The 14,797-nt window shown below is 34.9% G+C and overlaps 1 protein-coding gene across 1 annotated transcript in view; it reads right to left on the reverse strand.

The window, feature by feature from the left end:
* ERBB4 (erb-b2 receptor tyrosine kinase 4) overlaps positions 1-14,797 on the reverse strand; it is a 472,537-nt gene that overhangs the window by 25,344 nt on the left and 432,396 nt on the right. Inside the window, exons 22-24 of the mRNA XM_040984395.1 lie at positions 13,040-13,186; positions 10,937-11,034; positions 9,483-9,653 (exon numbers count right to left, since the gene is read on the reverse strand). Of these exons, the coding sequence (XP_040840329.1) occupies positions 9,483-9,653; positions 10,937-11,034; positions 13,040-13,186 (416 nt within the window). The remainder of the gene's footprint in view (positions 1-9,482; positions 9,654-10,936; positions 11,035-13,039; positions 13,187-14,797) is intronic.

Consider the following 14,797-nt stretch of genomic DNA (forward strand, 5'->3'; position numbering starts at 1 on the left):
AAAAAATTCAAGGAATATGTCACACTGAAAATGAATCAAATGAAAGCTGATACATTAGAAAGGAAGAATACAGTGTCACAAACTAAAAGTACAGTGGAGAATCTCCAAAATAGAATGAAGCAAGCAGAAGAAATAATCTCAGAATTGAAAGATATTTCCTGTCATCAGGGGGAAGCAAACAAAAAGCCGGAAGCAGAGCCAGATTAGGCCAAAAAAGTATTCAAGAATTGAAAGACACTATTAAGAGGCCAAATATAAGAGTTATGGGAGTCCCAGAAGGTGCAGAAAGAGAAATTGGTTTTACAAATATATTTATTAATGAAATAATAAGGGAAAATTTCCCTAATCTAGAGAAAGAATTGGGAAACAACATCCAGGAGGGGCACAGAATTCCCAACAGGCTTGACCAAAAGCGATCTTCACCAAGACACATGATCATCAAGCTCTCTTCAATCGAACATAAGGAAAAGATCCTTAAATGTGCACATGAAAAAAAAAAGCAATTGACATATAAAGGAATGCCAATTAAACTCACAGAAGCCCTCTCATAGGAAACTCTACAGGGAAGGAGAGAATGGAGTGACATGTTATAGAATTTAAAACAAAAAAAAAAATTGTTGGCCCAGGATAACATTTCCAGCAAAGCTTTCTTTTGTCTTTGAAAATGAAATAAAATTCTTCCACAGTAAAGAAAAGCTAAAAGAATTTTCCTCTTTCAAACCTGCCCTACAAAGGATACTTCAAGATGTTCTCTTGACAGAGAAGAGGAATAGCACCCACCAAAACCAAAGGCAAATGGGAAGAACATCCCAGTAAAATGACAACAGAAAACTAAATCAATGAACAATCCATTCCTAAAATGACAAGACCAAATTGCCACCTATACAATTTGACCCTGAATACAAATGGCTTAAGCTCAATCAAATGTCATAGATTAGTAGAGTGGATTTAAACACAAAACTCATCTATTTGTTGTCAACAGGAGAAACATTTCACCAACAAAAATCAGTGGAAACTATATTCATGGATTTTGCTGGTTTTGTTTTTGTTAGTTTTGTCTCTTCAAAACACCTTCTTATTAAATTCTTCACTGACTCATAGATCATGCAGTAGTATAATTTTCTTCAAGAAGGTTCTTGATTTTCATTTCTTCAGCTACACGTTAGTCATTTAGTAGTATGTTATTTAAGTTCATGGTGTTGTTAATTTCTTTTTTCTTCCTGATGTTGATTTTGTTTTGTGTCTTTTCATAGCTAGTAACATGTTATTTAACTTCATGGCATTATGAATTTCTATTTTTCTTTCTATTATTGATTTTGCATTGTGACTTCATTTGAGGGGATGTACAGTAGCTGTGAAATGGAGACTAACATACCCAGATGTGAGGATACAATGTAGCAAGCGTCTCTACTTCCAAAGATGGACTTCTAATGAAACTGTTTACTCTATCTTGACAATAGGATGCTGGACTCTCTGCCATTGTCCATGCCCGCAATGATGGATATGTGACTATATATGAAGAAATATACTATAGCAATGATATAGAGGAACTAGATGGGGGGGGGTGGGAAGGAATAAGGGAAATCCCAGTGGCCTATGGAACTGAATCATAAATAATAATGACAAGTAAAAGATTTAAAAAAAAATAAAAAACTACTGCTGGCCTCCTCTCTTCCTGATGCAACTTTGTTGCTAAGTTCTAAATACATTGCTGGTTTCAAATCACTGAAATCATAACCATTTATATATATATTTAATTCCCAAGATCTTGGGAGAGTGAATGAATGCAATGTTTTAACAGAGACAAACCGATTAAATATAAAGAAGACATTGGTTTTCTCAAAATAAATAATCTACACAGAAATTCTTGACATGATCTATAGGTTGAAAGAAATAAGTATTTGGATAATGCTTCCAGCTCTGGGCCATTTTGTGCATGTCAGCTATAGAGCAGTGGAAAATAAATTGTAATGACTGGTCAACTGGAATGATGAGGGCATTTCCTAGGATAAATGTTCAAAAACACTTAAAATGTTCATGACAATAGGATTATATATAAGATAAGGAAGGCCTTATATCTGCATCTATCTGTCTAACTCAATAGATAGAGTTTATTTTATCTAATTGACAGGAATAATAGAATTTAATCTAATTGATAGAAATAATAGAAGGGCAAACTATAAATTGGTAACTTAAAAAGTAAACGGAATTGGTATCAATACAAATATTCATTAGCATTACCTTTCACTTGTAATCACAAGATCTTGCACAATGTAATCACCATGTTTAAAAGTTGCTGTTAGAGAAATACTATATCAATCTCTAAGAAGACACCAGGGTCTGATTTAGAGACATGGAAGCAGAAGTCAAGATCTGTTTTCTAGGGTGTCCAAAAAACAATTTGGTTATCAGTTGGATCATTCAATGAATAAAATATTGAAAACCATATTTAAAGCCGTCATAACACCAACAAAAAATGGGAAAAATGGGAGAAAACCTACCCATCATTTTCTTATAACAACAGTTCTAAAATATGTGCAATATGAACATATTTAAAATCTAAGATTTTGAAATTAACTTCAGAAAACACTCCTTTATCTATTGTTTATATTGAGCTTTTGCTTTTGTTTTGTTCTATTCTGTTTTGGTTTACATCTGACCCATTTCAAATCTGTTCCACTCAAACCCTATTTCTGTTCTAAATTCTAACTAAATCCTCCACTAAAATACAGCTGAATATCATTCACGTCAATCTCAAACTGTGTGAGTTATGTTTGCCTTTTTATTGCAATTGTTGGTATACCTAAGAATATTATCTTCTCACCTAGAACTAAACATTTTGTAGGTAGAATTCTGTTTTCCAGCCTTGTACCTCCACTGCCAAAAAGTAAGGCATGGCCCTAATAAACACTTAAACTATGAATTCACCTACTATTTCACTATCATAAGTTGAGAAATTTAAAAGAGAACGTTTAGATGAAAATAAATTGAGATAATTCCCAGTGTTATGCAGCTTTAGTAACAAGAGTTCTTTGAGTAGACTGAAAAATAAAATCAACAATAACAACACAACTCTGAACACTATGTCAAGGATGCGATGCTCAAAATCTCGACACATTTTGATCTGAATGTAAAACCAATACACTGAGATTACAATCATTTATCATGAAGCACCCGTCATTGTTTGAACCGTTCTTGATTCTTCCTAAACTACAATGAATGTCACCTGGTTAAATCACCAAAAATTCTCCCAGTCCAGCATTGAGCTATGAGATGCTTCCTTAACCAGTGCCTGCAGGAGCTTCTGGTTTCTACTCAATCGCACATTGAAAAATTGTATCAGGCAACTCAAAATGCATTTTTGGTTACTTTACATTAAACTTTTATGGGAAGAAAATACAACATATATGTGTGAAATGCAATAATTATTCAGGAAAGTCATAGAACTGTGGAAATAATCTGATTTAACCTTCCTGTCATGGAATTGAAGAAACGAGTATGATTAAGTGATTTGACCAAAATCAAAGTGATAAAAGTTGGTTTCAGAATCCTTATCACTGTTGAGTGAATGAAAACAATTCTAGCAGCAGCAAGAGATGTGAAAACAACTCAAGAAGAAAAACCTCCCTCCCTGAACCCTTTTGTTATTTTAGGACTACAGCCTTCTTAGGTAAGTGACACTTTCTTAAATCTGGACTCAATTTGTAGGTCTGGAGGAAGGTAGTTGGTTTAATGGCTAAACGTCCCCCTGGAAAGCCATATCCCATATCAGAGCGTCTGAGTTTAGTCTGCTCCTGATTCCAACTATGTTGATATGTGTCATGGGAGTGTATGATGACCTAAATAGCTGGGCTCCTCATACTCATACGGGACACCTGGATTAAGTTCCTGACTCAGGGCTTTAGCTAAGCCCAGCCCCAACTATTGTGCGCCTTCGGAGGGTAAACCAGAATAATCTAACGGGTTTCAGTACGCCACCTCCTTGAGCCCTCATCTGCTCTTCCCCATGTGTGAATCAACAGAAAGCTGGAATTTAAAGTGCAGTTGGAAATTCGGATAGAGGACACAGGTTCCCCCCAGTGTCTTAACTGTTGAGTTTCATGGCTGCCCTTAAACTTCCTGTTGTACTGAAACAAGACTATCTTCAGCTTCATCAGGTTATCTATTTTATTCACTGTCATGGCATTTCATATGCAATTCATTAAACACAAAGCCGAAGAAGTTAAAAGTATACAGACTAAATTTATCCAATTTTCACAGACCCACCTCTATCACACATCTCAACATTATATTGAACAATTTAAAATAGGCAGCATGTGTGCAAATAAATTTATTTAGGAAGACAGAAGATGCAATGGGACCTAAAACCTATCAATGGGTTGAATATCCCAGGCTGCATCATGTGTAAAAATAAAAACCCTGTCCCACAATGTGCTGCCACCTGTCCAGGAAATGAGCCTGTTGTCTGCAATAAACAGTCCAGGAAGCCAGATTTACAGTCACACTGCGATTTGCAGTAACAATCCAGGATGCTAAACAATTGCTTGCATAAACATCAGCCATATGTGGCCTGAGCTTGACTGATGAGTGACAGTTCCTTACTGTTTGTACTTGCTTTCAACCTAGGACCCCTACATAAAGTCACATATGTTTCTCTAAAAATCAGTAAAACTAGTTCTAGTCAGCCTGCCTGCTGCTTCCCCCAGACAAGGGCTCGTATCACAGCATACTTGAAGTCTTCTCTTGTTTCCTGGACAGCCTACCTGTCCATCCTGCCTCACTTGCAGTCTCTCCAGCACCTAAATGACAGTGGTGCTTATTCCTTGTGACAGCAAGCTCCAAATAGACTGGCTTTGCCTTTCTTCTTCAGGGTTTTTTTTTTTTTTCAACATTTATTTATTTAAAAGTCAGAGTCATAGAGAAAGGGACAAAGAGAGATCTATCATCAACTGGTTCACTCCCCAGATGTCTGTAACGACTAGAGCTGGGCCAAGGTGAAGTTAGGAGTTAGCAACTTCTATTTTCAGGCACAAAGCGGGATTCGAAGTGGAGCACCAGGGACATGTATCAGCCCCCCTTGAGACGCCAGTGTCACAGGGGTAGACTTTATCTGCTACTCCACAATGCTGGCTCCTCCTTTGATTAATTGTCATTTTTATCCCCACTACTGAGCATTTACCAAAGGCCCATAATTGGGAAATGAGATCACATATGAAAAGCACAGAAATCTCAGGACAGGTGCGACCCTTGGAACAGGCACATCCTGTGCCAGTAGGCCTAGGGTTAGGTCCTGGCTGTGCTCCAGCCTCTTGCTAACAGGTCTTGGTGGCAACAGATCAAAGTTCAACTACTCAAGTCCTTGCAGGGAGACCTGCATGGCACTCCAGATTCCTACCACTGGAGGCAACTGCTGAAATCCAGGTATTTGGGGAACAATCCAGTAAAAGCTTGCACACTCTGTAACTCTCCTCTGATACATAAATAAATCGTAAAAAGATCACCCAGTGTTGTTCTGTTAAAAGCCTACTATCACTTCTCATTTCTTACATGCAGAGTACTGAAGTTTGCGATAGTTAAATGGTTCCTCATATTCTGCTCTCTACATCATGTTGGAGTTAGCACTTTTGGTACACTGTTCTGATAGAAATATTTGAGATACTATTTACCTCACCATAATAACATCAGCATTTTCTAGTATTACTTGCATTTGTGTACACCAATTTTCTGGACAAATATCAACACTATTTTGAATTGATCTGTTGCTTTAAAGTTAGAATTTATCAACATGCATGCAAATTCAAAATAATGAAAAAGCACCAAAGAAGTAACTCCTATGATTTATCTGCTGTTAGAACACATCAGCAGAAATCAGTTGGGGCCTAATAGGAACTGCATCAAGAGGCTTCTCCTAAATAATGAACAGAAAAAGCTCCTAAAAATGTGGCTAATTGTGATATTGACCAAGAAAAAAATAAAGAAGAAATTTGGGTGATTTTAAAAAGAAGGTAAGAACTATGCATTTGCCTAATGTTATAGTTACAAGTTTTTTTTTTAAGCGATGTATTTATTTATTTGAAAGATGAAATTGGAGAGAGAGAGAGAGACCTACCAGCTGGTTAGCTTTCCTAATGACTACACTGGCCAGGTGTGGTCCTCTTAAGCCAAGAACCAGGAAATCCAGCTTGATCTCTCCTGTGAGTAGCAGGGTTTGAAGTACCTGGGCCATCCGCTGCTCTCTTTTCAAGTGTATTAGCAGACAGCTGGATAGATGTGCAATAGTCAGACTTACAAACTGGGGCTGTGACACAGGATTCACAGCCAATGGCTGAACCCACTGCTCCTATAATTTTTTTTTTAATTCATTGCTTAACTCTTACATATGTATTATTGTGCCTTTTTCAAAAATGAGAGAGCAATATTGTCATCATATATAGAAAATTACCACAAGTTTCTTGGCTAGTGAGCAGTGACATCTATATTTAAAAATGAATTAATGTTTGGTTTCAAAGTCCATTAAAGTATGATTAAGAAATACTTAGTCAAACGTCACCTTAAGATTTTGACTTAGCAAAAAATTTGGTCACAGAATCTTAAATTGAAGTAATTTATAAAATAGATTTGTATATATTAGAAATTTCCACAAAGGTTCCATAAACTGGGTCTGGGACGGCAGCCTAGTGGCTAAAGTTCTTGCCATGCATGTGTCCAGCAGCTGATTCTAATCCCAGCTGCTTCACTTCCCATCCAGCTCTTTGTTGGTGGCCTGGGAAAACAGTTAAACACAAACCAAAAGCGTTGGGATCCTCTGCTGGGAGAACCAGAGGAGGGCCCAGGATTGTGGCTTCAGATCAGCTCTGCTCTGGCTGTTGCAGCCACTTGGGGAGTGAACAATTGGATGGAAGATATTTTTATCTCTCTGTCTGTAAATCTGATTTTTCAATTAAAAAAAAAAAAGAAGAATCTTTAAAGGTCCCAAAAAGCCAGAAAAAAATAGGGCAATATGGATGACTAAAAAGGCTTTTTTCATGCCTGAAAATAATATTATACTTAGTTATTTATTTATTATATTTAGGGACAATTTCCTTCCCAAAGACTAAAAATGTATAAACAAATTTACAGATGACATTGTTTAAACAATAATGGGGGATAAGAAGTGATTCCTAAAAGGTCAAATTAGGGGGTTGGTAAGGTGGTGTAGCAAGCTAATCTTCCATCTACAGTGCCAGTAATTCCAAATGGGCATCAGTTTGTGTTCTGGCTACTCACCTCTGATCCAGCTCCCCACCCTCCCCAACACACAGGCCTGGGAGACCTAGAGGGGGTTTGTGCTCTTGGCCTTGGATTCGCTCAATTCCAGCCATTGAGGCCTTTTGGAGAATGAATCATGAACCAGTGGATAGATTTTCTCTCTCTCTCTCTGCAGTTATGCCTTTTAAACAATGTCATAATACATTTAAGTAGCAGAATGATGGACTTATGACTGTCTGTGCAGGACTATGCTGCTGGAATAATATAGAGGGAATCGGGAGAGAGTGTTGAGAAGGGAAACCCAGAGCCTATGAAACTGTATCACAAAATAGCAAAATAAAAACAAATACATAAACTTTTAAAAGGCCAAATTACTTCTCCCACGACTTCTGCTTTATCTCAATAATTCAATTTCTTTAACTCATAGCTTTATCCCAATTAAAATGAAGAAAAGTTTGGAACATGTGAATCAACATTAAAACATCAACACTTCTGGCCTTTATGACAATGCAAATTAAACAAGATTTGTTTTTTAATATCTCATGAATTTTACATTTAAAATTACAAATATAAACATGTAACTTTAACTTTTTGCATGGTAGGTGTAGTGGGGGATGCATCCAATTTACATATCTTAAATACTTCCATCCTTTCCACAAATGAGACTGGTAATCTTATTGCAACAGTTGAGGCAATTTCTAAACCTCTGATCTCTTCACTGAGCTTATGGGAAAACTTTCAGTCTAGACTGCGAGGATATGCCTTCCATAGAAAATAAAATTAATTGAGGTTTTCATCTTTTCATCTTTCTATATCAGACCTTGTACATGGAGGTAGATAGGTAAAAAGATGTGAATTGGCTGAGTAATTTATTTTATAAGAAAATCACTGAGGAATTCCCCAAAGAAGGCCAATCACAGATGGCAAGGTTGTTGTCAAGAAGCAGAGTATATCATAAAAATGACACGTTCCAGCAACTTAGAGACAGCTTCCAATAAATTCCTGTTCTTCACTGGCTAGCTGGATTACACCAGTCAAATCACCTAATTTTTATATTTTTCTCATCTATAAGATTGGAATAATAATAATAGAGCCTTCTAGAATAGTTGGAAGAACTCAGAGAATTAATACATACATGTTTAATAGTAAACTGTGGCTGAATATTACCTTTTTATTTCTGAGATTATGAATAAAGTTTCAGAATATAACTTTGTTTTAGAGAATGAGAAAGCTGAAGTTTTCCTTATGCCTGTGCTCAAAAGAAGAAGAACACCGCTTGTTCTGCTAGCTATGGCAATGCTCTTTAACGGAGAGTCAAGTAAGCGAAAGAGATTGTTTTCCAGAGAAAAGTAAGTATCATGTTTATATCTTATAAATAGAAGAAACTGATTACAAACTTCCTACTTTTGATGCTCCATGATGGCCAATGAACATCTGATTACAGCACTTAGCTTGCTGTGCTTTGTCTCTATCTGTACACATGTTTTCATTAGCTTGGACACTGGGATAAAAGAGCTTGTCAAGCTTCTTTTAGTCTCAGTTGTGTACCAATATTTTGGGAAGTGGAAGTACTCAATCCATGCCAAATCAATGATGCATGAACGTCTACAAATAAAGGGACAAATGTATGTGTTTGCCAACTTTCAGTACAACGAGGATATTCAATATTGGATGGGTTAATATTTTCAAAGAAATTTGTTTGAGAGCTTTCTTTGAAAACATAAATCTCAAATTTAGGAATGTAAATTTCAACTTTCTTTGAAAACATAAATCTCAAATGTGGGTCTTTCAATGTGATTGATTCAGTTCAAAAGAGTGCAAAATTTTCTGTTTCTGCTTCAGGTTGACAGGAAATATTTACTAGTTCCTAAAATATTTGAACACAGTTGTACTTGCATTACCTCTAAACCATCTTTTTAAGAAAGCAAGCTGGCAAGACTATTTACTATGATGTTTCAATTATTTAGATAGACATCCAGTTTTATTTGAGTTGTTTTTATAATATTAGGATTTATTTTAACTAACCTGAAGAAAATATTTGTCCCTACAGACTCTTGAAAACATTTTAAGATATACATTAGATTATTTATGTTTGTCTTCCAAAACTGACTATATTTTGGAAGATTTAGTAGATATAGTTTTTAATCTACAACTACATGAGTGCTATTTTAGCACCTCACATCTCATCCAGGATTTCCCAGAAACAATAACACACACACACACAGATTTCTTACCCTATTTGAGTCAATTCTTGCTCTGGAAGTATAGATGGGAGGTGGGATGTTAAAAGCCTGAGGGACCAGATATTCCTCAGCATCCATCATATCTTCTAGGTCTTCTTCATCCAGGAGGTTCTGAAAGAACTTGCTGTCATTGGGACTGGGAAGCTTCATGCGATCATCGCCCTGAAAGATTATCCACCAGACACTCAAAATATGATTCTTCCGTTCATCTAAATATGTGACCTCTGCAGTAAATTAAAGCAGTTATCAAAACTCTATTGAACTGTTCACATACACATTTCAAAAGCACATTTTAAAAAATAAACATCAGACATAAAGAATCCTATAGTATCCTTGGACATGGATGGGCAAGATACAATATTTCCACCAGACAAATGTGATAAATGAATTTAGAGAAGGATAAAGAAGAAGAATGTGGACATTTTGAGGAGTCTAAAAGTTCATATCTGAGAATAATGGCTCACTGACTAGGTGGGATGACTTTAGGGACAAATGACAAATGTAATCAATTCATCCACTTTGATTGTTTTGATGTTATAAAGTTGTTGGGATGCTTGCGCTTCATGATATGCTCCAAAGCTCGATGGCTACCTTGTCAAACTGGTGGCATTCACAAACCAAACAGCTGGAGAACAGGATAAACGGCTGTGAGATCCAACAATTGCTATAGTTTCACCCTCTATTTTTTATTAGTTTTTAAGTTGTCCATATTTATAGCATATTTTATAAATAATTTTAGTTCAACAAGGTTAATATATCACTCTATTAAAATGAAGAAAAAAATTCATTTTACTGAAAAGAACGTAATTCAGCATCTCTAACATCCATGTAATCATTGTTTTGGTGAAAATAATCATATATATGTGCTGATTTTTAATTATTCCGTCTATTTTCCTTCTGTTACACATACTATACTCTTTCTCCTGTTGTCTGGTTTATCTATGCATTAGTTCATTTGAATAAAGCATTGCTTAGATTCTGCATACGTCCCCAAATGAAAGAAAACATTTCAAAATATTTTTTTATAAAAACTAAAATTTAATAGTCTGAAAGATCTGATTCATTTTCTATAGGCACTGACAAGATGAAGGTGAAAATCCTTCATCTGATTCTGAAAGAGAATATTATAATAATAATGAACATGAACTACACATAACGTTAATAAAAAGTAGTTCCTCAAGGCTGGTCTGAAAATAAAGACCTTATGTATTCATGTAGAATCATAATTATTTAGCTATTCAATAGCAGAGCCACTTGACTAGTAAGAGAAGGTGCTCCAGGGTGGTTTTCTATGAAGCTAAAAGCTCTCTTTAAGCTATTTCACTTGATGATCTGTTTAATCAATGTTAGTGACCACGTCTACTGTTCCAAAGTCTAGGTGCTGTTCCTACTTAAGAGCAGACTGGCCATGGGGGTGGTCTTAAAAGCAAGTGACATGTACTAACCTGTATAACTAAGTATCGCTGAGGGTCTCGGGCCATCCTTGAGAATTCAGCAGCCAGTTCCTTGAATTTCGGTCTGCTGTCAGCATCAATCATCCAGCCTGGGCATTCACACAGAATACACACGTTACTATATGTACAAATAGGAAAAGGGAAGTATGAAAAAACAGTGTTTTCATAATCTTAATTGAAAAATAAACAAAAGAAAGAATTTGGTAGATAAGATTACTCTGCTGATTTTTTTAATGCCATGTACTATGTTATAAAATTACATTCAATTCCTATTTTGTTGATGTGACTCAGCATTTGTTTTTCTTGCTAGAAAATGAAGCTCAGAGAAATTCTGGGAAATTATATGATCTAAGATATTTTCCTTTAATATAAAGATAATTAAAATCACTTTCCTTTTATAGATGTGTTGATTAGAATATTACTCATCATTTTTGACAAGAGTGGTATGAAAAAAATGATTTGGTTCCAATAATATATGGTAATACAAAGAGGAAAGGCAGGAAGGGAGAACAAATTCCTCACTCAGCCTTTTCCTGGTGGAAAATAAATAATAAGGCCAAGGAACTGATAATGTTCGTTTAGCAGTAGCCATTAACTTATCTTAGTACCAGTCTTTCCAGCATAAAATTGCTATCAGAAAATTTTAAGCTATGTATTATTTTACTAGGTGCCTAGATCAAATGAGTCTTACCTCCCCTGGTTATGTTTCTAACACTGAGGTGATAATACAAATGAAGGTATCAAGGTTCCCTTGATTTTCTTGCTGAATAATTCATTATTCTTAAGTTTTAACTCTCAAAAAACAAAGGAGTAAAAATCTCTATTAGGTACATCTGTTCCTGATTTTACCATATTTTTACAGTATTTTATATCATTTCCTATTCCAGCTATGTGAAAAAACCACAGAATACACACATTCCTAAATTTTAGTCTATAGATGTCTACCCAGCAATTTTGAACAAATAAAGCTAATAATTTTGTCTCCATTTTTTCTAGGAGTTCAATTTTAATTCCACATCTAGGAATCTTTGCTATAAGTTTGTGTATCATTACTGCCAGCTGCTTTTTTTTTTCTTAGAAAGCTCTAAGGTCTATATTCTACATGCAGCCATTTCTTTAAAATGCTTGCTAATGTCAAGATGCTAATGAGAAAGTAGGCATTTCTGGAACTATCGGAGACAAAAAAGGTTAACTTTGCGGTGAGTATTGGTTTTTCTCTAACTAAATATTGAGTAAATAGAACTATGGTTTTAAGAAAAGGGCATGCTGACCTGAACTGCAAAGAACATGTTTTATTTCTTTCCTCACTGTCAGAATGCATCACACATGTCATGAATATAAATCTGGGTAGACCTGGGTCCAAAGTCTCTTATTAATAAGATGCTTATTCACCTTCACCAGTTTGTTTCTCTGCTAAACCTGTGTAAATCAAAAGGGGAAAACCCCAGATTATACAGAGAGACTGCTGTGTGTTAATCTTACTTAAATTAAGTCAGAAACCCCAGAGACTTCCTTAATTCTATTTAAATTAAGGGTCTAGGCTTCTAAAACACATTTGTCGTGCAGATGTGTCTGGGGCCTAGGAAGGGGAATGAAAAGTAAGACAGTTTGATGTAAACAAATGATCAAATTGAAACAAAAGAAGGAAGCACTCATAACCTTTTTTGTTCAATGCAGAAGCCCAGTTTTCTACCTTTGCTGTCTTTGGAGTAAGACTGCTAAATCTATTTCCATCTGATTCATTTTTACTAAAGCTGTTTTAAGTTTTCTTTATGTTTAAATTATTTATTTAAACATTTCCCATTAACATTATTAACATTAATGTTATTACTAAACTTATTGTGACTACTTCAAGAAAACTTCATTGTCGTAGAAATTATAAGTGTAAGAGTCATATAATTTTGATACCACAGCACTGAGCCATGCCATGTTGTGCATTAATGATCACAACACGAGTATTTACAAGCTCGTTTTATGATTGTTTTTGAACTGCTGCATTTCTCAAGCCAGTGATGCAGTCTGCAAGTAGAGTAATAGGTATAATTCTTTACTAAGGATGACGAAGATGCTAATAAACGCATGTTGCAGTCTTACATTTGACCATGACCATGTAGACGTCAATAGTGCAGATGGGAGGCTGGGGCAAACGTTCCCCCTTCTCTAACAAGTCAGGAATCTCGCGGGTTGGAATTCCATCGTAAGGTTTTCCTCCAAAGGTCATCAGTTCCCATATAGTTACTCCTACAGAGATGAAATTCTTACATAAGCATAGAACCAATATACTTGCACAAATCAGCTACAGGCCTTTGATAAAACACAGGGCTTTATAAAAATCAATTAGAAGAGAGAGGTGAATGGGTTTTCAGATTCATATATCCAGATGGCCATCCCAGTACCAGCATCTTTGCGGAGAATTCACTTGCTAATGTCCATGCACTTTAATGAATAGCACAAACAATTTAAATTATGCATCAAAATATAGAATATGCTCCCCATTCCTATTTACAAATAATGCTGTTTGCTTATCCAAGCTATGTTTTACTATACCATTTTATAGCCCCAAACAATTAGCTTATCATACATATGGTCTATAACAAATAAATGTAATTGCCGATAAATATGATACTAAATTTGAAACTAGTCACTCTACAATAAAAGCCCTAAAGGGTAAAACTGAGGTACCTGAATGATTGTATACTTATAAGATAGGGTAAAGAACTGTAGTTCTTTTCAACTGACGATAAAATTAAGTGGAATAAAATAGATTTATTTCTGTAGTGCATATAGGATGTTGGGTAAATAGCAATCCACATATAACATAGTGTATGTCAGGTGGACAGTTGCAAAATATAAGGGAATCAAGACCAATTTATCCCTAAGATAATGACATTATTTCCTTGAATTATAACAACACTGGCTTCCTCTGAAAAGGCAAATTCCTTAAATGCTAGATGCAACAGACAGTTTTCATACCTCTTCTCTACAGTATAATAATTACATAGTTAAAAATTATATTTTTCTTAGAAATAAAACTATTTAGGTTCAGAAATAACCAGGTGAGCATGATAATATTACAAAGTGTATTTTAACATAAAATGCATTAATTTAGAGTAATGCTTTCTTTTCAACTGCAGTTTCCAATAGACTTTATAAAAAATAAATGCTTCTTTTGTTTATAACAATATGTATCACTTTCTGCTGATAAAATATAAGACATAAAGTAATTTGCATATTTTATGAATTTTTGTTAATGTTTATATCTTACAGTTCTTAAACATAATATAAACATGTAACTAGTGGTGCATTTTAACTCTCTGAACTTTGTTAAATCCTTAGTTCTTCATATTAAACAGGGAACTTCATTAGAGCCAATGATTAAACCAATTGTTCACAAGGCAAGCTGGAACTGAGGAAGTGAATTACTTATTTTCTAGTTAGTTCACCATCTTAGAGTATATATTTTACAAGAATATTTTTATTTGATTAGGCAGTTATGAAAGAAAAAATGTGTGCGCATCTGTATGAACTTCCAGTATAACTCTCAGATCCAGCAATTAAAATAAAAACTAATAGAAAACATTGCAAATGGAGGTATATAAATAAAGAACTAAGTTGAAACATCAAAATCACAATTTCTTTAGATAACAATCAATTAATATCTTTGTGGGGATGATAAGGTATGGCTAAACAGGAATATTTTCAGATGAAAGTACAAAATCAGAAAAAAAAACCTTAAAACTTATTTTGCAATCCAATAATTTAAAGATATATATATGTATACAAAATTTTATAAACATAAAGATGCACCCCCATGGTAATTTTTCATAATGGTACACCCTAAAAAGGTGTATT

The sequence above is a fragment of the Ochotona curzoniae genome, unplaced genomic scaffold (genome assembly GCF_017591425.1).
Source record: "Ochotona curzoniae isolate NIBS_2020 unplaced genomic scaffold, NIBS_Ocur_1.0 contig_4148, whole genome shotgun sequence".
Taxonomy (NCBI): Eukaryota; Metazoa; Chordata; class Mammalia; order Lagomorpha; family Ochotonidae; genus Ochotona; species Ochotona curzoniae.